The 27751-nt window shown below is 36.4% G+C and overlaps 1 protein-coding gene across 25 annotated transcripts in view; it reads right to left on the bottom strand.

Moving 5' to 3' along the window:
* ARPP21 (cAMP regulated phosphoprotein 21) overlaps positions 1-27751 on the bottom strand; it is a 194725-nt gene that overhangs the window by 90962 nt on the left and 76012 nt on the right. For 21 of the 25 annotated variants that reach the window (XM_064669533.1, XM_064669509.1, XM_064669473.1 and 18 more), the window contains 8 exons: positions 12821-12989; positions 10976-11181; positions 10094-10129; positions 9093-9182; positions 4830-4974; positions 3514-3592; positions 2166-2225; positions 1114-1254 (listed from right to left, as the gene is read on the bottom strand). In XM_064669533.1, coding sequence (XP_064525603.1) covers positions 1114-1254; positions 2166-2225; positions 3514-3592; positions 4830-4974; positions 9093-9182; positions 10094-10129; positions 10976-11143 — 719 coding nt within the window. In that variant the 5' untranslated portion in view covers positions 11144-11181; positions 12821-12989. Of the gene's footprint in view, positions 1-1113; positions 1255-2165; positions 2226-3513; positions 3593-4829; positions 4975-9092; positions 9183-10093; positions 10130-10975; positions 11182-12820; positions 12990-13074; positions 13165-15046; positions 15129-27751 lie in introns of those variants that run through there. The other 4 variants (XM_064669559.1, XM_064669566.1, XM_064669526.1 and 1 more) reach the window with 3 other exon arrangements.

Below are 27751 nucleotides of genomic sequence, written 5' to 3'. Positions count from 1 at the left end.
TACATATGGAGGATTTTTAGGGCTTAGTGAAATAGCAAATACCAATGTGTTTGGCTCAGATTTTGATCTTGCAAAATTAGGTAGTCCCTCTACCCTTCTACAGGACAACCTAATAACATTAAAAAAAATCCTCTCTACAACTGGATATAAATAAATCATCTAACTACTGGATATATAAATGAAATAAATATTTTCATTTCTCCTACTAATTGAATACAGGAAGTACACAATTTTCAAGCTGGCCTTTCCTGTTCCAATACCAGATACCAAAACTTCATTACTCAGTTGTAACTACTTCCTCTTCATGATGTAGTTTATCGGTAGAGAGTGAGAGGAAGGCTACATTTAATACACATAAGGCACTTGGTAGAAAAAGTGATGCTGATTGGGCAAGGACACATTACCACACCTTTGCTGAATTAGCCAGGGACCTTCGTATAAAGTTTTTGCTGGCTTTATACAGGTTCATGGAGGAGCACATAATGCATGCCAGCACAAGGTTAACCTGCCAGGAATTTTCCAATACATTTGAACCATCAGAAGGAATTTAAATTTCACCAAAACACTGTGGTCAAACAGTGAGATTAGAAGAGAAAATATAGTGGAAGCAGAAGGGGATAAGAAAAAAAGGGAATGAATGGTGACAGCTGGTGGAGGGGAACCATATCCTAAATAATTGGGCTGGACAGAAAATGATTCTTGAAGCAGGCAGAGCCAGAACAAGGGAAGAGGTAGTCTTCCAAATACATTTGGGTTATTTAGGAATATAGCTCTATGGTATCAGGTGACATATAAAGGAGATTATTTTCATAGCAAAGTGGCAGTACTAAGGAATCAGGAAAAGTAATACTCCAAGATACTGTGATAAACTTCTTGCAATAGACCAGTTAGGTTGATTTCTCCTTATATATCCTTATATAACCTCACAATGAAAGCCCTGTCCTCCCCTTCCACCCTAGAAAACAATAAACAGCACTCACTCTTGCTAAAAAAATAAATTAAAATATATATATAAAAAATTACACCACGCAGTCATGGTACAAACCAGCTCTTGTACTGTGAAAGGGAACAAGGAAAAACACATCAGTGTTACACAACAGTAGCAATACTTACATTCTTGTATTGCTGGTCTTGTTGATAATTACAGATTTTCCAGTCTGATCCACATTGTGATCCATTCCAAAGTAAGCTGCCACTCTGTGCACTAGCATCCTCTGATACGAAGACATCTGAGGGAACTTTTTATAGTGATTACTAGGAAAAAAGAAAACAAATAGCATTGATAATTACATTTCCCTCTGAGCTATAAATAAATGAAAATAGTAATACATTTGATAATTCAGAGGACAGAAATCTAACTTAAAATTTCTCCATTGCACATTTACATATAAATGTTTGCTATAGGAAGGCTGGAGGGAAAAAGAAAAAGGAATTAATTTTAAAATTTCTATAAGTGCATTTCCATGTGCTACATTGAGACAAACAAAGCTCATGCTTCATGGTACCTAGTGAGTATTCTGTGTGTTGGGAGGAACTCATCTCCTGACCCCCCCACCCCCCACATACACACTCCCTGCTCAACCAAACCTACAGATTTGTTGAGACACTGGCAACAGCTTTGTGCTTTTCTCCCAGAGGTCAGATGCAGGATGATTCTGGAAAGATCTTGTTTGGCAAATATTCCTTTTTTCTCTATTACTGACAAAATGCTTATTTCCCGTCAGCATAATTTCTTCCTCTGCGGCTATTCTGACTCTCCATTTTTAAAGCTGCAGAAACATTTTATTATAAAGAGCTAATGATAACAAGAATCCCTCCACCCAAGTTCAGTTTTATTTTCCAATGCCTTAGAATAATATAGCACAAAGGAAGAGCCAAGAGATAACACCCTTGATTATTCTCTACACTAAAAGCTTTAATTATATTTTCGGATTTAAATGAGCGGAGCCAGTGCAATTACAACACAATGAAAAGCAAAAGGTTTTCATTTACATCTACCATATTTTAAGCAATACCACCACGTGTCAGGAAATAAAAGCCTGCTCTTGCAGCGTGCCAGTAACAGTCCTCAGGAGCACTGTGGTCCATACGAGCGAATCCCTCGCACAGCTCACATTGCAACACAAGCACATGACTTAATAACCAAGTGTGGAAACTCGACTTACTTGTTGTCACTAATAAAATCAATAATTTCCTGTTCCATTTTCAAGAGTATCATTCTGTCCCTGTCAAAAAGAAACGCAAGGAATTGTACCATCAACTATCAACAGACATTTTAGAGGAAAAATTAATATATCAGCATTTGAAAGGCTATTTTGCAAGCGCTGTCAGTCATCTTGATTAAAAATGAAACGTGCTTTACCCTGGCTCATGTGGAAAAGACTGCAGCCTGCTTTGCTGCAGCTTTGCAGACATACACGACAGGTTCTGCTCTTCTCCGAGCTCAGCTATGGTCTGAAAGCACTTCCGGCCACAACAGGCTGCAACCAACGTGTTGCAGAGAAAGATCTGACTGCTATGGATAGTTTTGGTCCTTTTTCACCCCTTTTTTGATGGAAAATGAGATTTCCAGCTAACCTAGCTCTTTCACAAGAAGAGCTGCTACCCACAGAAATTTTCAACATTTTGCCTGAGACATATCTTCCATGGGGCATTGATTTGCTGCAAGAAGACTGGACATATCCAATCTAGTTAGAGAGTACAAGAGAGAACAACGCCCTTGAACTATGGTTCCCAGGAGGCAATGCCACAGTATTTCTCAGTCAAAATGCTCTGTTTTCAACTGGAAAGTCCCAGATATTCCTTTTTTTCCATGCTCTCCTGCCAAAAACATTCAAAAATTTCCCCAGTGTATTTCACGCATTTCTAAGGTTGACAGAGTCCCATCACTCCTTAGTTCTTCTGAACTTTCTCATTTTGCACAGATAAAGCAATTGAAGGACCTTCCATCATCTATACAAGAGGTTATGCAAGTTCTCCTATAACTGCAGAATTACACGGTACCTATTTAACAGATCCAATTGAAATGAAGAATAAAAATCACAATGTATAAAAATGTTACAGATCCTTCCTTACATGTTTAGAGGTAAATTTAATGATGAGATGGGCTTGTAGCTCCAAATGACAACTATGGGAATACTGAGAGCAGAATTTGGCACTGTGCACAGGATTTTAATTGTGTGCAGCACAATTAAAGGAGAGCTATTTTATACTCATATAGAAATCTCCAACTGTAATAGTTATAATGTATTATTGCAATCACCACATAGAGCTGTATACGAGAAGGTAAGGACAAAGACCAGATGTTAAGCGAAATTAAGCAATGGGTGACCAGATCAAGGAGTAGAAGTTGATGACTTTTTATAGCATTTCTCTCAGTTAACAGCCTACCTCCTGTACATTTTGCCTCATAACCATCTCCAGAACAAATAAAACACAGTGTACAGTTATGGGAAGTCAAAACCTGCCACCTATAATTGCAAGAATACCAGCTCTAACACAGGAAATACCTACCTGGGGTTATTCTTTAATGTGTTAATGAGAAACTCATGCAAATCTATGCCTGTTGAATCTGTATACTCTTGACTGCAATCTGAAAAATAAAAACAAACACCCTCCACTCATTTATTTAATTTCAACAGTTACAATTAAGCTATGCTATAAATCAAAATCCTTTTTCCAGCAATAATCTGAAAGCACATGCTCTGAAAGTGTTCATTTGGAGTTCAGCCAAGAGGGATCTACATTCTGAAGCATCAAGTGGACATTCATGGTTCTTCTATACCACTCCACCGAGAACACAGCACCAAAACTAAACATTGAAAAAAACTGCAGGTTATTTAAAAACACGGAAAATCTTCAACCCCATTCAAGATCCTGCCAAGTTCTTCCTTTAAACCACCAAAACAAATTTTTAAAATGAGGAAAAAAAAGTTCTATTCATCGATGTGTCTTTGTATCCTTTAATAAATGTTGTACACAGTAAATGAGGAATCATGATAGTGGGAACTCTTATTTGCATTAACAGATTGAAATCCAATGACACCTGGGAGTGGGCAGGTAATAGGGATGCGTGACAGTAGTCAGAATTAGTGTTTCAGTATTATCTCCTGACTCAAAAGTAAACACAGATCGTCATGTTGGCGTGAACTGTGAGAGCTCCATTGGAGTCAAATGACTATTCACACCAGCTGCAGATCCACACTCAGGTAGGCAATGATTATTTTGAGAGATTACACTGCAACTGTATTCCATGGATTAATAAAAAGATTTAAAAAACAATACCAAATTTAGATAAAAGATCTTTCCTGAATAAGTCTTATTAGGTGATAATAGTAAACTGCAATGCAGGTTGAATGCCAAGGATGGATTTCCTTACAGCATTTAAGATAAATACTCCAGGAGAGAGGAACAATAGTAAAGAGGATTACTCTCTACTGCCTACACTGCACAAGTTACATGCCAATATATTATCATTAATGTGGAAAAAAACCATATTAGTGTCCTACACTTACTATATAATCACATATATATTTATATATTTATGTGTTTATACCAATAGGGTTAAGTATTCAAAAGATTGCTTTTACATTAATGAAAACTAATAACATCTAATATCAAACCTCAGTTTGGAAGGTTTCTTCACTCTCAAAGCCTGATGTTTGTATGAAAAAGGCTCTCATGCACATACATTTCAGGTTCTGAATTTTCTCAATATGAAAACACTCCTACTTATATATTTATACACAAATAAATAAATACATACTTATAAAAATATATGATCCTTTCTACAACAGTAATCACAACAGTTTAAATATTTTTAAGTTCACCTTTTGATAACATTCTGATCTTGTTTTTTTCACTGTTTTTATCTTTATTTTTATCCTTCTCTTTTTCTTTCTCGGAGTCATCTTTATTATATTTATCTTCTTCTTGCAAGCTAGGAAAACTGGAAAGCTGTAGTTGGATTGATTCCTGTTGGGAGAAAAAAGATAGATAAATTATGGGCCAGATTCAGTAAGCTTCCAATGGCTTCCAACCTGCAGATATTGGCATTAAACTATGTGTAGCTAGAAAAGTTGAAGCCAGATACATTTCTTTCCTATTTGAAAAATGGGGTTTTTTTAGCCAGGAGAGTAACGACATCTTAGAGGCCAAATTCTACTAGTAAGTAGGTATTTTTTCTCTAATATTTGAATACTATAAAATGTTAGTCTACCTATATTAAGGGCACTATATTATGCTCCACTTCAGTAATACTCACTTAAGAGTTATTAGAACAATGAAATACATTTTATATGGGCTTTCTTAATTAATTTTATAATTTAATACTACACGTGTTAAGTGATGATCAATGGATGGATATCTGAAAAATATCACTTCTTCCCCTCTCTAGAAAACCTGCAGTTTCATATGAACTGTTTTGCACATGTAAGTGCAGTATCAGCTAGACTGAGCCTTCTGGGTCTGATAGTTGAAGAGTGCCAGCAAATTATATACTCAGTTGTATACAAGAGGACATACTAACTAATCAGGTACTTTACATTTAAAGACATATGGAGATGTGCCTTTAGCAAAAGAGGTGAAATGTGCACTGTCATCTTTCAAGTACGTTATACTAAGTGAACTTCTTTAAGGCATCATGAGTTTTATCCTCAAAAAGTCAGTATTTCAGAGACTATGAGTCCCTTTGAAAGCATGCTTCAGCTTTTAAAAGTTAATTAAAACTCAGAATTCAAGCTGGTTTGCATTTTCTGATTTTCCTTAAAGAACTTGTTTTTCCCTGCTTACAATATTACTTTATACCAGCTTTGTTTTAATAAAACCCAAATTGTTTTCTTTTGAAGTTACCACGGCACAATCTACATATTTCAAGAAATCTTAAACTGGTTGGACAAAATTGAAGGAAGCATACTTCTGTGTTTTATTCTTTTAAAGAAAAACAAAAGTGCTTAAAGTAATACTATATGATTAAGTAGCGTAAAAAAAGCACGTTTGAAGTAAGCTGTCACAAAACTCCCTGGTAAAGTGGTTTTCTTTAATAGAAGAGAGTCCTGCATGCCTGATAATTTTTTGGCATTATGTTAATAAAAACCTATATCACCAATACTGGAGAAAATTGGAGTTTCTTGAATGCTAGTAAATTCCCCTCCTTCACAATTTTTCAAAGTATACTAGCATACCAAAAGAGTAACAGAAAACATTAAAGTAAGGGGTGGTTTTTTAAACAACCAGACCATTATGAATTCAAAAAATGCTTCCAGTAATTATTACAAATTTTACGTTTCTGAATTCTTTAAAGAACTACAAATCAGCCATCACAATACATGTAAGACAAGCTCCTAACAGAATGGGATATCAGCATAAACATGTCACAGTAAGACAGAAATTGGTAACTTCTCAGCTGAATCATTATTGACTTTTTGTGAAGTCTGAATGTTGCACAAAAGACTTGAGATGAAAAGCATTGTAAAAGAGAAACAAAACCCTGGACCCAAAATTTAACCTGACCTACCATCCTTAGTCCCTACTTCTGTTAGTTTTGGCTGACAATATTAGCCAGAAATTGAGCCTACAGAGGGAAGGAGTGGGATTCCTGGTCATTTGAGGTAAGGCTTCATAGAAAAATGTTCCCTAAGCTGCTCAGTTGTGCTCAGAAGACTATCTCTATGCCTACTTTCTTTCACTTCAAATGGCAGTTCAATTTCTCTTCAAACAACAAAGTTTGGATCAACCACTGCTAAATGACCCCAAAGGATAACTTTTGATTCCAGGCACTGCCAGAAGCAGAGCGACTTGTGCTGCTAGCTTTTCAACAGGAGAAAAATGTAACTGGCCATGCTGTTCCCAGGATATTAATCCTAAGCTTCACAGTGGTTCTTAAAAATGCACATATGAAAATGATGGACTTTACAATCATGTGAACACAGCACACGTATGAAGATACAGTAGATACTGTTTTACACGTAATGTAATAGTGATGTATCCACACTAGAAGAAACACACAGAAGGGCTGTAGAGTCGTGAAAGCAAGCTACTGTATATTTTCTTAGATTTTTTATTGATTTTTCTCAATAGTAAAATACAATGTTAATAAATACATTGATACAAGTATAGAGAACAACAAAATAAATAATCCAATTGCAATAATACACTTCTTGGTCAATAGTATAACATTAAAGGCAACATTTTTTTTAAGTAAGGACACAGCGAACCATCAGGTAAGCATTCAAGATCAAGTAATACAGGTAAACATTTTTTTCCTTATACAGGAAAATGAAGGCAAGTATCCAAATATAAATACAAACATCAAGTCTGCAGTACAATCCATACTCAGTAGTTCTGGCAATGTACCGTACATTCTCTGGTAATTAATTCCCTGTGGTTTGTAAACCATTAAGATAAAATAATACTTTAAAAATTTTAAAAAAATAATTCCAAACCAAAAAATAAGCTATTTCTCCTCTAACGTGAAAGCAAAGGAATTTGGTTGGCATAAAACTTCCTGTATCCTTGAGCCAGCCCAAGGAGGAGCCTGCAGGTCCAGCTTTCCATGGCAAAGCTGAGCCACATTCATTAGTAAAAGGTCAGTGAGAGTAAAAGGGCAATTCCTATCAAATTAATTACACCAAGCCAATTGTGTCTTTAGGAAACAGATGCTGGGGTCAAGGGAGACATTTCATCTCCCATAAATATTTTAAGACAGTCAAAGAAATCTTTGCCACAGCTGGTCAGTCAGGTAAGATCAGAGGCTGTGTGTAACAGGAACTGCTCCTCTGCCTGGTGTAAGGATCGGGATTTTGCCTCAACACCTGCCAGTCTCTCTGATATTTAGTACAGGTCCTGTGCAGTACATTATAAACTACCAGCAATGCTTAATACAATCTCTTTATATTGTTCTCCTTTTCATTCTCCATTAAACAATAGAAAATACAAATAAAATCAGAACAAAAGCCACGCATTTTGAGTAACGCAAGTCAAGCAGAAAGCATCCTACCTACAACAGAACAACTGATAAAATAACCTGCTCATCTACTGCATAAGCATCATTGTAGAGCAGTAGAACATATAAATGTCCCACTGTTAAACAATTTGGTTTTTGGTCTTTCAAAAAAATTAAAAAAATAGAAAAACCTCTCCTTACTTATGAGCTAAGAGGAGAGAAAGATTTGTTTCATTTCAAGTCAATAGAGGAAACAGTGAGAAAGTACACTTAAATGTCTTTTTTTTTTTTTTTTTTGTGCTAAGCTCACAAGAAGCCACTTGCTCAAGCTCTCTTGATAGCCAGTCTCAACTGTACATAAACATCTCATAAATTATAGGCAGTATTCACGATATTTTCGGTTTAGGTTAGTTGGGGTTTTTTAAGCCTTGCTCTCACTAGGTAAGCAAAGAGGAGTAACTGAGGCTTAATTTTTGCTTTTTGCAGTACTTTTTGAAGTTAGTCTACAAAGACTGCCACCAGTGTTATTGTCCAAGGTGAGGGGTGCAGAGGACAGAATTCTACCAGCTGCTGGGAATACAACACTACCAGTACAGATAAACTCAAATACACACTTTTTGATAGAGGATAATTTACATCAAGAGTTTAGAAAATGAATGCCACTCAGTAGGAAGCATCCTTGGCTCTATCAAGGTATTTTAGAAAGCAAAGGACATTTGAATTTTATGTGAATGGGCACACTGATATGAACTGGAGTCTTAGAGGAACCAGAAACCAGAGCATATTCATAACTGTATTTGGTGCAGCCTCGAAAGAGATAGCCTTAGAGACAAGAACATATTAATATTCTTTTTGATTGTTACTATTTTTTAAAAATTTTAATATCTGAATACTTTTGAATTCTTTTCCATTTGCTGAAATTTTCAGGGGGTCTGGAAAAAAAAGCAAACAACACCCTGTGATATAGTATAAAACTAATATTTCAAAATAAAGTTCACGCTAAACCAGACAACTCCATAAAAACATGTTCACTGTTGGATGTAATTTTTCCCCCAAGAAAGACACTGTTAAATGCCCAGTTAAATAACACAACCATGCAACTGAAGATGGAGGTCAACCATGCAGCTAACAGCAACGATTGCAAATGTACCTGATTATCATGAAGATTTTCTGCTCCCTGACGAGGGGATGACTCCTCACACACAGCAAGACTCCGGACAAGTTTTCCTTTAGCTCCTGACTGAATGAGACAGAGAAAACAAAACAGAAAGCACTACTACTGACCCCAAGTCACATGATCTGCCCAAATATCTGCCTAAATATCCCAAATAACAACTAAGCACCCCGTCAGCAAAAATGTATCTGCCTTCAATGTGGATAGAAGAGGATTCTAAACAGCGACCCTTTGCCACAGGGAAGGTGAAAGGTTTCTTTTTTCCTTTTAATCATTTCTACTACAGTTCACTCACTTCCACCAAAAATTGTAACTGCAAAGAATGGATAATCCAATACTGAAGGTAATTTAACATAAACTCAAAGGTTCCTTTTGTCATATGGTTTGGGTTTTTGTTTTTGTTTTTGTTTTTTTTTGAGGGTTCCTCCCTTTCTTCTAGTAGTACTATATCCAAGGAACACGGACAATAAAATGTGCAGGTGTTATGGATCTGCACTTGAAAAATTAAAAGAAGTTTTTAGGGTTTCATTTGTTCCTAGAAGCTCCTTCCCATCCCCGCCCCCACCTTCTCCCCCCCTTAGGGAACTCAGCAATCTCTGCTTCCTTCTGTCAAGATTAGTCCATTAAAATGGACTTAAAATTCTAAGAGAAACATTAATTACTAAAGCAAAAGGAATGTACCTTTTCCTTCTCCAGTGGTGCACAGAAGCACACATGCTGCCTAACACAAGCACACAGCAAGCCCAGCAGCATAAAAGTATGATGGATAAAGGGTAGTCTGACACATTATATTTAGAGGCAGTTGTCTGCCTTTGTGCAACAAGAATACGGGGTAAGGGGTAGAAAAAAACCCCACAACATAAACAAAAAACCAATCACCACACAAGAAAGGCTACCATTTCAACTGCAGGCAGACATTTAATTGAAATTCTTCATCCTGTTGTGGCATGTAATTCCAAACAGAGATAGACCCTTACCTTGGATCTCTTTTTCTGCTGATTTGCACCTCGTTTCTGGGTATAGCAAAAAAAGAGAAGCAGTTATCACTTCAGTGGAAAATGGGCATGACAATAGCATTACCAACATATAAACTCAATCACTTCTAAATGACATTTTAAATCAGTTTCTGACTGCAAAAGCAACTTCCTCAAACCCTGTTTGGAAAGCAGGGAAAATCAAGAATCATCTCTGCTCATTATTATTCATTTTATGAACAGGTATAAACAAGAAAAAATACACTGCACAGTGTTCTGCAATTTTGGATATAACAACAAGGTAAGAAAAGGTATACTTAAGTAAATACTCCCCCTCTCCAAATTCCTCTTAAATTGTAGAGTCCCCCTTTATTTTTATATTTGATTGAGCAAAAAGGATTAAAGCCCCCTCATCCGATAAAGGCTTCTTATCAAATTATCTTCTTAGGCTTTGCATAACAACTTTTTGTTGGCAGTAACACCTACAAACCAAACCACATATTAAGTAGTTATTCATTAGTATTACCTGTAAATTCATGAGATTAAGGTAGTTTTCTAAATCCTAACGAGGTAAAACAGTCAAATATTTCATGAAGTTTTAACACAGATGTCTAGAAATAAACTTCTCAGAAAAAGTAATAACAGGGACAGCAGCCTAAAGAGCTAAAAAGTATAACAAATAACAGCATTTTATAGCAAAAAAAAAAAAAAGAACCCAAAATAAAAACAAATAAATAAATAATTTTAAAAGCAAAAATAGAAACTGTCTCAAAATCATAAGAGAGAAAATAAGGGAAGCGTAGGCAATGAAAGAAATCGCAGAAACGGAAAAGTAATGGTATCCCATTGATATTTTAACATGCCCATTCACTATTCCTGTGTTACCTGCAGCTCTGTCTTGGAATCGCTGAGCTTCTCCTCCTTCTCCTCTACTTCTGAGCTTTCAGATTTATTAAGAATACAGTTGTCTGGATTGGCTTCGGAGATGGCAGTCTCCTGCTCTTTTGCAGCTTCCTCTGCTGTCTCCTGGTTCAATTTACCTTGCTCAGACATTCTTCCAGACAGAAATTAAAATAACAAGATTTGGTGACCTGAAAGGTCATGTTATCACGACACAAACACACACACACACAAAAAAAAAAACCACAGGGGGTGAATTTTTTTTTTATTTCCCAGTTGCATTTCCTTTATAAAAAAAACTAAAATGTGCAGCTCAGGAGTGCAAAACTATCTACATCCCAGCTGAAGAGACACACTGAATCCATAATATTGGGTAACAGCAGAATTGTGCCAGGTTAAGCAAGCAGATCTCCAATTAAACAGTCTTTGTGCAGAGCAGATAAGGTAAGGTGCTGTGACTACCCAGCCCAGCCTCAGGACTGCCAAGGTGCAGGCAGGGAGAGTGAGGCACTCTGCTACAGAGCTCAGTGGCACTAAGCAGGAAGGACCCATTCAGACTTGTAGGTGTATGGCATTTCAGTGCTCCCCTCCCCTAATCTTTTTTCCATTTTTTTTCTTTAATAAAAGATAATAGCCAAACAAATACAAATAAAAACCAAGCGTGAGCAACAACACTTTTTAGCACTCAAACAGGAGTTTTATGCATAGCAGAAGCCATGGTGCTCATTACCACTTTAAATATATATATATATATATAAATTAAGAGCTAATCATTCAAGATAAATATGAAATCTAAATTTGGCTATAAAGTTCCCAGGGTCAACATTTTCAGGGATCAAACCAACAGCTCCATTATTAAAACCCTAATCCTCTTCCCAAACTCCATATCATTTTCCAGTACTATGAAAATCCTACAGGAAGCTCTTGGCAGGTACTTCTAATGAAGATATCTTAACCGAACTGCATTTACTCTCAGCTCACAACAGGTTGTTGTACAGAAGCTTTAAAGGCTTTTCAAAGTTAAAGCCTAGTATTATTTTCTCTCTCTTTTTCTCTCTCTCTCTCCCCCCCCACCTCTCTCTTGAAGCCTCTCCCACTGATCAATTGTCAAATCAGACTCATGAATAATTTAACTTTTCTTTCTCCGTCCATTTGGCTTAAGAAGCATCTCCAGGAAAAACAACTGTGGATGAAAAACGGAGTTATTTCAGAAAGGGTCTTTTGCAACACCTTGCCATTTCTCAACAATGAAACAGCGGCTATTAAGCAAAATCACACTTTGCCATGGTTTTTTTTACAGTTTGAAATTAAACATTCAACAGATCTGGTATCACTTACCTTTACTTTTTTTTAAGCTATGTTTTAAATGAAAAAAACCTAAGACATACTTTTTCCAGTTTTTGCTTTTGTTTTCACACTATAAGCAAATAAAATTTTCTATATAATCTCCCTGTTAAAGAAGGACTGTGGATTCACAAGAAATGAAGCCACATGGTTCACAAACAAACTGACTGGAATCTGAAACTCACAAATTAGCTCACAGTACAACAAGTCAAGCTTCAAGTTATTCACCTTCCTTCCACCACTCTCCCCAAGAGGGCTGATGATACTGGCTATTCTACAGTTACAACTGAAACTTGAACCACTTAATGAAAATTCAGAACACGATGTGTGGCAAGACCTTTAACTGGGCTGTTAAATAATCCTTAATTGGTTAAGATTTTCATCAAGAAATGCGCACACTCTTCATGAACTTGCAGCTCATTGACATGCTTACACAGTGTTCAGAAAAACAATTAGTCACATGAGCTGCACGAAGAAGCCATTTACCTGAAAAACTGCTATAATTCCCACTGTCTTTCTCGTGTCTTCTGTTGCTCTTTGCTGGTTAAGTCCACACAAATTATCAACGACAACGTGAGTCCCATGTCCCCATTAACAGTTCAGAGGGCCAATCTCCATTCTGGTCCTTCAGAGAGCTTGATGCACCATAGTCAACCTGGAAAAGACGAAAAGTAAATAACAACATCGGTAATGATCATGGCACAACGTAAGGATGTAATAGATAGGACCAGCTTTCTAACACTAATGACCAGCTTCAAGCAAATCACTTTCACAGCTTGATCCAGCTCCACCTGTCTCAAAACTGCCTGCTTCTTCTCTAATGAAGGCTAGAGCCGGCTGTTCAAGTCATAACAGCTCCTACGCAAGGAGCTAAAATTAACAATTGCATTATGCGCTGAAGATTACTCATTTCAATTTTAACCTTTTTTAGTGAATTCCAGCACTTTTCATTAAAAAAAAGGCATATATACATATTTATATATAAGCTCATCTGTTTGCTTCAACAGAAATCAATGAGAGTATGAGGAAAAATGATTTTCCTACTCTTCAACTATGGCTTCTGCTCCAATTAAAATTTCAGTAGTCAAACACTATTGGAAAAGAAGCTAGGTGGATACTCTTAGAGAGTGACCTGCTTTACCAGGGTAGTGAATAGAGATGTTCATTTAATAAGCCAAATAAAAGCTGAAATGATCCAGAATGGGAGGAGGAGGAGAAGGAGAAAATCCTATTCTTTGAACAACAGCCACCAGAAAAACTTTCATTTGAGGCACTGTGCGAGATGGGAAAAGCAGACCTCCAGGTTATGGCTTGGAAAATAAACCTAAAGAGAGTTGCCTCAGCAATGCAATTTATGCTGTTCATCAAGATTGTGTTTGCCAGCTGAATAGCTGATTTAACAGAAAACGAGCATTTTAGGATGAGTCGGACTGATTTACAAGCCATGGCCACGTGCTGAACTGTCTTGATACAACAGGCACCTCTTCTCAAGGCTTGCATGTGAGTCACAGTTGAAGCAATCAGTGCAGGCACACAAAAACAGCAAATACGAAGCACGAATCATTCTATTCGGGAGGAGGGGAGATGGGGAGAAAAATAGACAACAATAAAATCAAAAAACCTGAAAATCATCTCACGTTGTTAGACTCCCTCTTTCTGCGGTATGTTTTACACTGTGCATGACTGCAATTGCTGTACAGCATGTGCACTGGAACTCACCATGTGAAAAGAGCTGGATTTCATGTGCCAGAAATGGAATTTAGCTTTTCAAAAAAAAAAATCAAGTCCTGCTCTCTCTCTGAGCTCCAGTGCACAGTGGAGACCAGCAGGCAGTTCTGTAAATTACCACTGCCATCCTGCAAATTTATATACATAACAATATTTCTTTTTCTCAAACCACTTAATAATTTGTACAGAGTCACAAAAAATAAGTCTTCCCGCTAGCTTTTTGGTATTTCTTGCAGGACTTTTTTTGAAATTTTTGCTTATTACAAACATAAGATCACAATGGGAATGGAGGAACAACATGGAAAACTATGCCCAAGCACTCAAGCACATGCAAAAGTATTTCATGGAGACAATGCTCAGAGAGTAAAGAGTGAATAAACCACTGACTGAATATCCTTTCCTCATAACCATCTTCCATCACACTACCAAAAGAGAAAGGGGTGAAAAAAGAAAAATCAATCAAAGCCAATCACAAACCAAAAATCCTAAGGAAGTAGGGTGCATTAAAGTTTCGCCTGGAAAACAGCCAGCCAGGGAATAGACCACTGCAATCAAAACCCTCCAAAACAAACAGACAGATATCTGTACCAAAATCAGGACACACACACAAAAAAATAAAAATTCAGTGTGACCATGTAATGTGAATTAACTATTCATAAAACAAACAGAGCAAAACCAAACAACAAACCAACCCAAGCAAAGGTATCATATACAGCAAGCAAAGAGATCTGCCAAGACTTGGTCTTGTGCCACAGATGCTCAACATCATTTTATCATGCTTTACCAAATACATATTTCTTCATAAAATGAGTTCCCCATATTGTTACATTTAAGGTCTCTGAAGCCAACATCATTTTTCATTGGCAATGTACAAGAAGACCATAGAATCCTAAATTAAAACAACAAAAGCTATCCATACATTTTCCAAAAAATACATAAGCAAGTGGAAAATAATCTTATAACGTGCAGCTGCCACCCTCAAACCTGCAATGACAGTCTCTTAGGATGATTTTTTAAAGAAATCCCTCCTTATTATCTTCTGGGAAATAAAAAGAAGAGAAGAAGTGAGACATATAGCAGTTAAATCGAGCTCTCCACCTTCCCTTAATATAGATTTCCTCCTCCTACATTAGGCAATTTACAAGTGATGACTAATCATTTACATACTACAATACGTAAAATACACTTCTGGTTGTTTGGGTGGGTTTTTAAAGGGACTCAGGTTTCTATAAAATATTTCTGGGCAAGTATAAATAGCAAAAAGGAATCAGTCAAAAAATAGCCTTTAAAAATGAGACATTTATGTTTCCAGAATATCTGGTTATTCGGTGATGAATGCACTTTTTACTATTGTCAGTGCTGCAGTGACAGCATTGTTATGGAAAAACACACTGGATTATTCTTTTCCTTGCGCATCAACAGAAACGTCAGTGATGATTTGACTGACAAAACCTTCAGTGCCGAAGTGACGCAGAAGGCTGAACAAATGCACTTCTGTTTTTGATCCTCAGGTAGAAACCACAACGCTTGTTGCTAGGCAAAAACTACTTTCTTGATTTGCAAGCGAACAAAATTTCATAGGGGTGGTGGGATCATAGAAGAGGTCTACAGAGCTTGAAGCAAAATTTCAGCCCCTAATTCCTTAAGCAACCTGAGTATTGCCCATGGCAATGCAACAGAAAACACAGGGGCCCACCAAGTCATCTGTAGGTCCACTTTAATGGAAATATAAGCACCAGTTGCTCAGCATACACTGTGGGATGGAAATGCTGATTTTTTTTCTTAAACTGATTTCTTTTCAACAGGATTTTCATTTTAGAAGCTGAAAGTACTACTGAGCTTGAGCAAATACAGTCAGAGCTCAAAGAGAAAGGGATGGAAGAAGGCGTGTATGGTCACATACATTCATACAACACATACCACGCAGATTCCAAGAAAAGTCTGTGGGAAGGAATACATTTCATTTAATGCAAGAGTTTAAAGACTATACTCAGAAAAAAAGCTGTCGAAAAAGCAAAGAACAGAAAAACAAGCAAAGACATTAGAAAGTCCTATGCAATGAGCATCTGAGAGGTGACCATCAACTGACATTAAAGAGAGACATCTGATAAAACCATTAGAGCCCACCACAGGTGAGCAAGCCTTTTCTGTATTATATAATAAATGTTTTGATGTTCTCATAGGTATCACATGCTGAAGCAGGCATTTCAAGATCATTATGCTCCCAGGATCAACACGTCCTCTCTCAGGGAGGAGACGAGCAAGCTTTAAGGCCAAAGAGCATAATCTTCACTGAGAGCAGGTAGCAGCAGGCAGGACTGAGTCCTGACAGAATGAAATCCAAGGGTCTTTCTTCAAACAAATCTGCTAAGCATAGAGGTAAAAGCCATTTCAACCTGAATGGATCCTGTTACTGAAAACTGGCTGATGCTGGCCATATCCACACACCGGGATCCTTCTCATCCCATAGTGATTCTCCACTTTCATGAATGGTTTGCAGGTAAGACCCCATGAGCTGGAAGCAGAGCTGTCAGTCATGATTTCCACTATGCGATATATACCTCATTCATACAAGACAGGTTTGACTCATTATTGCTAACTCACTCATCAGACTCCTGGAAACCACTGGAAACAGACTATGGTATTATCGTAAGATTATCAGGAGACACAACTTTCAACGTTGACAAACTCTCAAGGCCTAGAGCATAAATTTCCAGTTATTTGACATTTACTTAAATATTCTAGTTTCTACCATCAAGCAAATCTAAGAGAATTTTGTCTTCATGTTGTCCCCTCTTCATCATCACTAAAAAACCAGATAGAGTGATTGCCTATATTTTCTGCTCCTACGCGCCACAGACATTTTCAAGTAAAAAGTCATTTAGACTCATCCAATAACGACACTTTAGCAGAGACTGTCAGCAGACAATATTTTTTTTTCCACAGTTACAGAAACATGAGCATCTGCGTACAAGCAACAGCACAATGGCCATTGACCAAGCTCAAGGAGACCAGCAATCTATCATCAGTGCCAATGGTGGTCAAATTTGATGAAAACAGGGCAGATTGAAATATATTGGACTAGATTTGAGACCTTATGCAACAACCAGTTGTCTTTTAAAAGGCAACTAGATGATATGGAGCAGCATCCCAGCTGAAGCATCTATTTTGGAATAGAACTGGCTCTCCTCCCAGTCTGCACGTGAAACTCGGTATTTAAAAATGACAGCAAGAATGAGAAGAGTTTAACAACCAAAGAAAAAACCCAGAAGCAAATCAACTTTTTGTGGTTTACACCCGATTCCTTCTTTCAAATGGATCCTCTTGTTCTTAACAGATTGCCACCAATATTTTTCCACTTTAATCCTCTATCAAATGACCTCATGTCAATGCCATCATCTTTAGCCAAGTAATAATGATGTTCCCTCCAGCTTATTGTTTTTCTGCAAAGCTAGAAGCTTTACCCAGGAAAATAAATATAGATGGCCTTTAGGGAGAGTCTGCTTTGCTTTAATACTTTAGAAAAGGCTTGAAAAAAAAAATGCTCTTTTATCTGTCACAATGATCATTTGAAGTCTTCCAGGATTATCATGAAAAGATATGAGGCTTTGAATGATCTGGCTAATAAATGTCAATCACCCAAGTTTAGCAGGAACTGACTAACACCCAAACTTTTAACAAGCTAATCAGATGTACAAATCAGTACCACTGGAATGACTTGTTTGCTTTAGCCCAGCCTTCAACACCGCCTCATGCATTTCAAACCCATACGCCAAATTGCATCTCATTCCCCGACAAAACCTGACAAATTTCCCTAAAATCAAAGTCATTAAATTAACTGGTCTCACTGTTAGGTGGTGGAAAATAGCACAGCACTTGTGACTACAAATACAGGCAGAGAGAGCTTCCTAGCCGCCCTTTCAATGTACACAAGTCTCCTTGAAATACACAAGAGTCATTTTCCTTAAATCCTGTAATGAAAACAATAGCCAACACCAGAAAATACACAATTCAAATGAAAGAGGGACTGAAACTCATCTTCCCAGATAATCAGATCTATTTCTCAGCTATCAAAGATAATTATATCACAGAATCCTCTTAAGAGACTGATAGCCTTCTTCTACAAGTAGAGGGGGTCTAGGGAGAATGCTTCAGAAATCTTACTGTAAGGATGCTCAATAATCTCACTGCCTTGCCAGGACATATTCTCTATTACCCCATTTTACAGATCAACTACTTCCTGCATTTTTCTTGTTGTGCCAATAGCTGTTCTTAGGATTAATTAGCTTTACTAATTTCTCAACAGTTTTGTCTTCCTGTAGGAAATAATAACTACATCACCTCATTATTTGTTGTTAGGTTTAAAGAAGCCCATTCCTTTTAATTGCCAGCTAAACAGGTCTACACTGCTATCATTCCTATCTACATCTAATCTATTTTTTTAACCACTGACAGTCTGCTTCAATGTTTCCTTCCATTTCACCAGGACTGCACTCTGGACACAGATGTTCTTCCACCTATCAACAGGCAGTGGTAAATGCACTAGAGGAGCTCCATTTCCACAAACACTAAAGCCAGTTTAAAGACAGTAAATAACACAAGGACATCCCAGAAGCAATACTATTGTTTCTATATGAAACACTGATCAACAGCACAGCACAAATGAGCCTGGGTTCCCCACAGAGGATTCTCAGCAGCACTGAGGGCAACCAGAGCTACTGCAGGGTCAAGGAGCCATCACAGACTGAACTGATGGGGCTACAGATATCCAGCATAGGCTGAGATAATTAAAACAGTATGTGTTATTTCATGATAAACTGCTACACATAATGAAATCTGGGAGAATATATAGTTTACATTAATTTAAATTTGACTAGAATATACACACATATTTGAGTTTAATGCAGAAGTTCTTGAAACATTTTTAGTTTCTCTAATTCAAGTTATCCCTACTCTTTCTTCCTTTGATTCCTCGTCTTTGCCATTTCTATTCTCTCAGGTAACTATGGATTAAGTCTATTTTGCTTTACACACAGGAACTACAAGATAAATTTATTTCTTTACTCAGTTCCTCCTAAAGCTTAAGGACTTGACTAGAAAACCCAAGCACCACACATTTGCATTTTGAACATATATGCCTTTGAATAATTCAGTCTAACCAGACTGCAGGTAATAAACAAGCCATCTTTCCTCATTCACTAATAAGCAAACACAAACCAGCTGAGTCCAGGGAGGAAAAAAACCCCACAACATCCCTAAACAAAAGAAAGAAAACAATTTAGTACACTACTAGCACAGTATTTTAAAATACATAACAATCAGAAATTAGATGGCCCATAACTTATGACCAATTACTTTACACTTCTCCTAATATCACCAGAAGGCATAAACAGAATGAAAAAGCATCAGGAACTGTCCAAGTATCACTGAGTCTCACATATGCTTATCCTGATTTTTTTCTTTCCCAATTTTTATAATATCCCCTATATTTCATCCTGCCATTTCTTGACAAATTAGGTGCATTTTTACTAGCACTAGCTTAATTGGTAAATCCTGAAAGAAAGTAATTGCTAAGAGCAAAGCAGTATTATGCTGATGAAACAGACCTGAGCTTAACAACTAGAATTGCCTTAGCAGACAAACACTGACTGCAAAACAGCAAAGAGATTTCAAATAAGAACTGGAAGAAAAAAAATCCACATTATTTCCCTCCAAAAATCTATTTTGATTACTGGAATAAACATAGTAGCTATTCCTGTTTGTCCTAATACCATTTTCTGAAACAAAACTAGACTGCAGCAAAAGGAAAATTCTTAATTCCAGAAAAAAACCCAAAAGCTATTAAGGTTAAAAAACAAAACCAAAAACCCCCCATCATACAGTATGAGACATTTCCCCCACACACTTTGCCACTTAGAAAAAAATGCAATTATACTCTCCATATTCAAAGACAATTTGTATCAAGCTTGTTTCAATGCAGAGTAAGTTTTCTAAGCTCATATTCCAAACAAATCTCTTCTATTAAAGCCAATAAAGGCTAGATGCAGCCTTTGAGAGTTTCCAGTCCAAAATGATTTTATGCTTTTTAATATATCATTTTATTAATTTATCTTTATCAACAATGGAACATTCCTAAAACTTCTTTGATTGTATTTATCAGAAAATATATTGGAATATAAATTATTTGTTGATGACTTCTTTTGTGTATTAGTAGAATTACGAGAGCAACATCCAGTGAGAACAGCTTACACAGACAAGTCTCATCAAGTACACTTATTTTGCTATACACTGGTCTTCTGTCTAAAATCTTATATGATGTATGGACAAAATTTTCATAGTTTTCAATCAAGTCTGGAGATCCCCCATTTTTAATTTTGTCTCTCCTAAGGACTATATTTTCATATCGGATCCACAACCCCTTTTTCTCACTGTTTGAAGACCTTCCAGAGAAAAAGAAAATGAAGGTAGAAACATTATCTTCCTGTCCTAATACTACAGAGAAACCATAAATGCATATAACAGATATAAATATCTATATAAAAATGTATATTTTATTTATTTGATCTATATCTCTTTACATTTGAATATACACATATTTGTACTTTATGAAAATACATTAATCCTATTTTGTTGGTTACAATTTTGTCTGGTCTCAGGCAATGCAGTTAAGTAATAAATACCACACATTAGAAATAGAAGCCTTAAGCATGCTATGGATTTTATTCAACACTCTATATTGTCATGGTTTCAAAAGAAAATTAAGAAAAATGCCAATTATAAGTTAGAAGTCAAAATGCCTAATGATTAAATGCATGTTATAAAAGCTAATGAAACCATTACATATTTCTGCACAATGCTCCAAGCACTGAACTTTTGCTCACTTGTAGAAATAACAAACAAATCAAGGTTGACCTTTTGTCAATTCCCTTGCCATCTGCAGAAATAGAGATCCTCTCTCTATATTAAAACCCATCCTAAGGTGTGTACTGATATACATCACATTTCCTCCTTAGCAGCATCATTGCAATATGCTACACATTGCAATCAATTCCTGAAGAAACAAACAAAAACATTCAACTATAAAATACCAATCAGGTATTTATACTGCCACCCTAACGGCCAGAGAGAGGAAAAAATCCTCTTCAGATACAGTTACAATAGTCAAGAGAGAAAAGGCAGAAGCTCAGGTTTACAGAACAGGCAACGCCAGTTCATAGCTTTACAGCTTTGGCTTGAAAAGATCTTGCCAGAAACCCTGTGGTTTCTACATAATGTTTGCCTTTTCCAGTGGGCAATTCCAGGCTCCCTGTGATACTGTGAACAAAAGAAAAGGCAGAAAAAGTGTTTCAATGTCTAACTGTGTTTTTCAGAGAAGAAATTATGACATATTTATGAGAAAGAGCTAAGCACTTTTGTCAAAAATGTAATTGGCCACTCCACATACACCCAGCCTGAAAGCTTCATGATACATGAACTAATAAAAGAACACTGAATACATGGAAGAAATCAAATATTCAAGCCAATGTCTCCAAGGAAATGTGCTATTAAATTTAAGCTAGAAAAAAAATAATATATATATATATATTTAATTCAAAAGGCCATTCAAAAAACAAATAAAAAAAAAAGTAAGGTTTTGAGTACTTTAAATCTTGTTATACAGACTGAAGTCTCCACAAGTTCAAATATGATTTTAAGAAAACTTCTATAATATCAAAAATTGTGTTTACCTGCTGTGAAACAATCTGTCTTACTTGGCACTAAAAACCACTAACTACATCAATGATCTAAAAATACTGGGACTTAAAATACAGGGGAGAGGTGTGGGACCAAAGCTCCACAGCCTGCAATACATTTTGATTTCCATTGCAGAATGGCCACATCATCACATTTTTTTATGTGCTCAGTATCAGAGAGTAAACAAAAATATGATTATCAAGCACAACACCAAAATGGCAGAGGAGAATATATTGTATGAATTCTGAAGAAGAAAAATGGGGGTGGTAGGACTTTACTGACTATGACAAATTGATAGATATTGGAGATTCTTTAAAGTAAAGGTGTATTTCCAGACTTGCGTCCCAGTCTGGCCCTTAAATGAAACTGTTAAACAGGACCTTCATTTAAAAGTTTTTGGAAAAATAAAATGCTTTCATAAAAATTCAAGAAGATGCCTCTAAGATTTCAGAATTTAATGAGTACTTTGGAAATTCAGTTGCCCTAAATTCTGTAACTAAAATTTCATACTGGCTGCTTATGTATATATCACAGTGGTCCAGCGACTCTTTTCTTTTTCCATCTAAACATTTTAAGATGTCCATCTGCGAATTAAGTATTTTTCACCTATTTAACCATATTTTGAGTCTAGGCTGACCTTTCCCTTCCAAGAACTGAAACCATCGTGTTGTGTAAAACACAAAGTCTCATTAATTACTTCTTCACAGGTAACACTATGCTATTTGAGCCTCAGGATTTATCTTGATGCCTTCAAGATTTTCAAAGGCTGATGAAACATGAAACAACTATGAGAAACGGCAACTCAATAACCACTTCTGTCACTGTAAGTCCAGTTCTGAGGAACTGTGATCCTTCTTGCAAATGACCCTTCCTAACAAAAAAAGACCTTATCCTTTGCATGTTTCATTGTAACATGTCAAAGTGCAATGGCAAGAATTTATGCCTTTTTCTTCTGATATTAAAAATTAAATGCCTGAGAACTTTCCAGAAATGACAATAGAAGCAGTAGCTTAGTGTATGCTTTGCTTAATTTATGACACTCTACAACAAAACAAATCTTTTGGATCAAATACAGATTAAAATCCTGTATCTGCCGCACAATTTGAAACACTGAGAAGAGGGAAAGAGAATTGCAGTTTCACACAGAAGAATAAAGCAAAGTTATTATTCCACAAACATTATTATAAGTGCTACAATATTCAAAATCACACAATTATGAAATTCAGTTTATGAGTAATAATTAAAAAAAAAAATCAAACACCCTCTCCCCTCCCCTAAATCCCTAGTAGATATACTCAGTTTCAAAATGTGGTTAAAACACCCAGGGAGTTGTTATATACAGGTGCAGAGTATAAGCAAGCTTACAGATATTCCAAGTTTTAGCAGATACCAGTAGAAGTACATGTAAATAACCACATACTAGCAACTCTGCTAGAGAATTACTTAACTTTCAATTATGCATGACTTTCAAACAAACCCATACGACTGAGCGAATATTTTCACTCTGTTATGGAAATGAAAAAATTCCAGCCAAAAATACCAAAACTTTTGTTACCATAAGAAACATCTTTGTGACTAAATGAGTAATCATCTGACAGTATAAAAGTTATGGCAATATCTTAAAACAAACTTAAGAGAGGACTTGAAAAACTAACTCTATAACAAAATATATTTGATACTAACTTCAGCTGCCTTAAGAGATTTCACTTATTTTCCAAAATAATTCAATTAAAATAGTTCTATCTCTGAGAAATGTTCTCTCTCTTCTCCTTAACATTCACACTTCCAGAATGTCTGCTGAGTTGCTTTATGCCAATCAGGATTAACTGGGTTGAACTTTTTTCCCTTTTCCTATTGCCATGGCTTCTATGCCACACAGGTGATACTTCACAGCTCTTACAGATAAACACTGGCTTTTATACACATGTACTACATACACATAATAATCTCACAACTTTCATTTTCTAAAAGCCCAACAGAAAAGAAAGTTAGTAAAATCATTTGAAGCCCTCAAAAAAAGAAAGTATCTAGCAGTAAGTCCAGTGCTGGAATTAGATCCATAGCTGTCATGAGTCAGAGAATTTAAGGGCACTGTACAGGTTGTCCTTTAAATAGCATAGTAACTTATCTTTAGAAAATATCCATCATTTAGGAAGGAGCAAGCACAGGTCCACCAGCAACTCCTATAAAAGCCAGGTTTGATTCAAGTTGAGAATTGTGTCAGAAAAGCCCTGATCCTTCAGAAAATCCTGCATGCATGGAGATCTGAACACACCTCAAGCCTATGATTGTTACATCTAAGGGATACTTCTTGCATCAGAGAATTAAATGCACAAAACCCCAAGGAACAGTAATACTTCTCTCTTCTTTCTACCCCTCTTCTGAATCTTTTTCTCCTAAAAGCGCTGTTGAGTTAGACAGCCAGCTCACAGAAAACAAATGTACAATTTAGGACCTCCCTGTTAGAATATGACCATAAAAATACTTGGGTTTATTAACAGTAAACCTCATCTTGACCTACAAACAAGGAGTCCTGAAGCTGTGCCTGTCAGATCTACCGTCTCACAGTACACCTTCCAGCACCAATTCAAGATTATCAGCATTCAAGATTAATACCTGTGAAGCCATGCAAAGCTGTAGTTGCTTTTAAAGCCTAATTTGCCATTTTAACTAGAATTACCAAATAAAATCGGTTGCATCCTGTTTGATGAGGGAAATACTTTTTAATCTGTGTTTATCCAGCATCCTCCACATTTTGACAGGAGCTGCTTGGAGCTACCATAATAGAGGAAACAAGTTCACCAGCCAATATGAGTATGCAGTAAGTATGTTTAGGGACAAAACCAAATATCTACTAAAACTGTAAAACTCCTATTAGCATTCTGCTAATCAGAATACAGACTAAAAAGTAAAGAATAATAATAAATAGAATAAAGACTCTTAAACATTCATTAACCTCCAAGGACACCTGGACACCAAAATATCACAGACCCTTATGAAAATTACAGTTTCTTATCATAAGATACAACTAAACAAAATTTCTGCACTTGAATTCCAATTATAGCAAATTAACCAAAAATTATTGTAAATGTAATACCGGGCTGTTGATTACAAATCATCCTGCTGCTCTATAAAAACTCCTCTTAATTTAAATGGGAGTCGTAAGAGGAGGAGGATGGTAGAAAACCTGAAGAATTACAGTAATGCTGACTCTGACAATGAGACTATCTTCTTCAACTGAGCAGAAATAATCAGACCCTTGCATCACCAGTCTCGATCAATCTTCCCGGTTCTGTACATTACATATGAAAGTCTTCATTTGCCTGACAGCTAAAACATTCAAGCATTAAGATCAAATCCAACATGATAAAAGAAGGATGAGACTAAAAGGAGATGACTTACTGCTCAGGAGTCCCACCACTAGACAAGTGAACAGAGCAAGACTTGCTATGCTGCCATAGCAGCTTGGTGAGGTCAGCTTCAGCAATCATTGCAAGTTTACTTCTGCTCAGTTCAGGGTTTTAATAACATTCCTGGTATCTACATGGTGTAGCCTTGGCACAGAAACTGTTAATTGTATGGCAGTGCAAGAACCAAAGGCTTGCTAGATTGCAAAATGGCATGATGCTACACATCTGCCAAACAGAAATGTAATTTAAGTATCCTTTTACGTGTGTCTGTAAGCCAAGAAAGTAATATTTCAATCTGTTTATCTAAAAACATTTATCAGAGATCATTTGGAATGCGTTGAGATGCAACACGGCTATAATGGAGCTCACTGTTTTAGTCTTTTCATTTCGCTACATACTGTTATTCATTTCTTCTTGTATCAGTTTCCATTAAATGAAGGAGGTTGCTATGCAGTGTTCACAGGGATACCAGGATGGCATTCATGACCTGATTTTTATCACCAGTGGGCAGAGAAAAAAATTTGCATGCAAAAGGAAAAAAAATACATTAATGTTACATTTCAAAAGAGATTTTAAAAACACAGAAGTCAAGATTTTCAAAGTGATGGCTCCCACAGCATGCATAATGTGTTATAAAAAATATTCCGTATTGCTATATTCTATGTTTTATGCAATTTAGCCTAGTTATGATCGTTGTGGGAACCATAAGCAGCCACCCTGACAGTTTCACTCTCAACTGCAATGTTGCACTAATGGAGTTTTGGTACTTAATTTCCTTGTTTGTTTCAAAAATGAGGGAGGAAAAGAAAGGAAAAGATACAAGGAAATAGAGTAAGAAAAAGGAGGAGGAATATTATCATTTCTATGTGTTGTAATTATTTAAGTCCATGGTGATTTTGGTATTTAAAAAGAGTTGAGAGCACCAAGTATTAGGAAAAGCAGTACTACACTAATATGCTTTTTAAAACCCCATGCAGACAAATCTGCTATCCCTGGTATTTATTACTCTGCTATGGAAAGTGCAATGGGCACTAACACCAACACCGTTAGATCCCCTTTATTGTGTCCCCAGTTCCGAATGCAGCCAGGAAAGAAAAGACCCGTGTCTCTTGGACAACTTAAAGACCTTACACTTTCCATTAACAGGCCATAGCAAGACCTTCTCTAGTCAAAAGGAAAATCTTCAGTCTACAACAACATGATACCAAAAATAATACTAAATGACAATGGACTCTGAAGACAGGCAAATTCAGTGCAAAGGTCTATGGCCTAACTTATCTTTGTAAGACATACAAAAAGGCATTATCTTGTACCTCTTATGACATTTGCTGCTCCGTGTTATTTATTCAGTTTGTGTGTTTATTACTCTCCCATACCCATTTCATCTTCTCGATATAGACAAAGCCTGTGAAACTGTACAACTCTTAGATCAGCAGGACTTGACTAACCTTTCAAGTACTACTACAACAACTCTGAATACTAATCATTATGACTTCTACTTTCAGAGACCATTCTCAAAAAAAAAAAAAAAACCCAAAAAAACCAAACCAAAAACAAACAAAAAAAAATCCCCCCCAAGTAAACAGCCCCAATCCCACCAAACTCATTCTTGTTTGAAGAGCTTTGTATTTTTATATGTAAGTTTTGCAGTTCATCCCCCAACCCTGAGTTTCCCATCCATTTAGACTCAGAGCAATTATTAAAGAGCAAAAAATTCTAGTCACTGGACAAGTCTTCCGTTGCCTGTTTTCTCCTATAAAAGTATCCAGACACACTGCTGCTTCTGAAATTCCAAATTTCAAAGCCACAAAAGGCTAAGAAATGCCTGATTTCCATTTATAAGTTTATTTGAAGAACAAGAAATAGAGAGGGAGTTTACTGTTCTTTCATTTTTTCCTTCATCTGGCTTTTTCCAGTCTTTAGCTGAACCATTACCATCTCAAAGCCAGACAAGTTTTAGCCTGTCTCTAGTCTAACTGGATATCTAACAATAAAAAATCTGAGGCTCTTTACATTTGTATATGACTGTGGCCAAAGACAGGTGCTAAGGCTGCCAAGTGTAATTGCTCACATGTTACTTTATGTCTAATCTTGCATTTTTTTGTCATACAACCAAAGGTTAGAATTTGGAAGATTAATAGTCTCCTAAAGACATTATCGGATAGAATTGCCTAAATTTTAACTGCTAGGTTCAGCAAAGGGTCTTTCTTGTTTCTTGGAAACCTTCTTTCTGGGAAACATTTAGACCTTACAAAATCAAAATACTAAGGCACTGACAGAGGATATAAATCGTGAGACAGACTAAGCAGCCTCCAGCATCCATACTGGTGGCTTGACAACTCAGAATGGAATAATGAGGCAGGACTTGTTGGAGTGTCAACTGAGTGAAACTTGTTCTAGTCATACTAGTCTACCAAAAACATCACCTCTCTCAAACATACTTTCTCTGACTAATAAAACTTCTAGAAAACTAACAAGTCCCAAAATATTTACCTATCTACCCGAAACCACTTACAGAATCAAGCTTCATTCACTGCAAGTGGCT

This window comes from Pseudopipra pipra, chromosome 1 (genome assembly GCF_036250125.1).
Source record: "Pseudopipra pipra isolate bDixPip1 chromosome 1, bDixPip1.hap1, whole genome shotgun sequence".
Lineage (NCBI taxonomy): Eukaryota > Metazoa > Chordata > Aves > Passeriformes > Pipridae > Pseudopipra > Pseudopipra pipra.
Note: the sequence above shows the minus strand (reverse complement) of the source record. Positions and strands in the feature narration are given on the sequence as shown.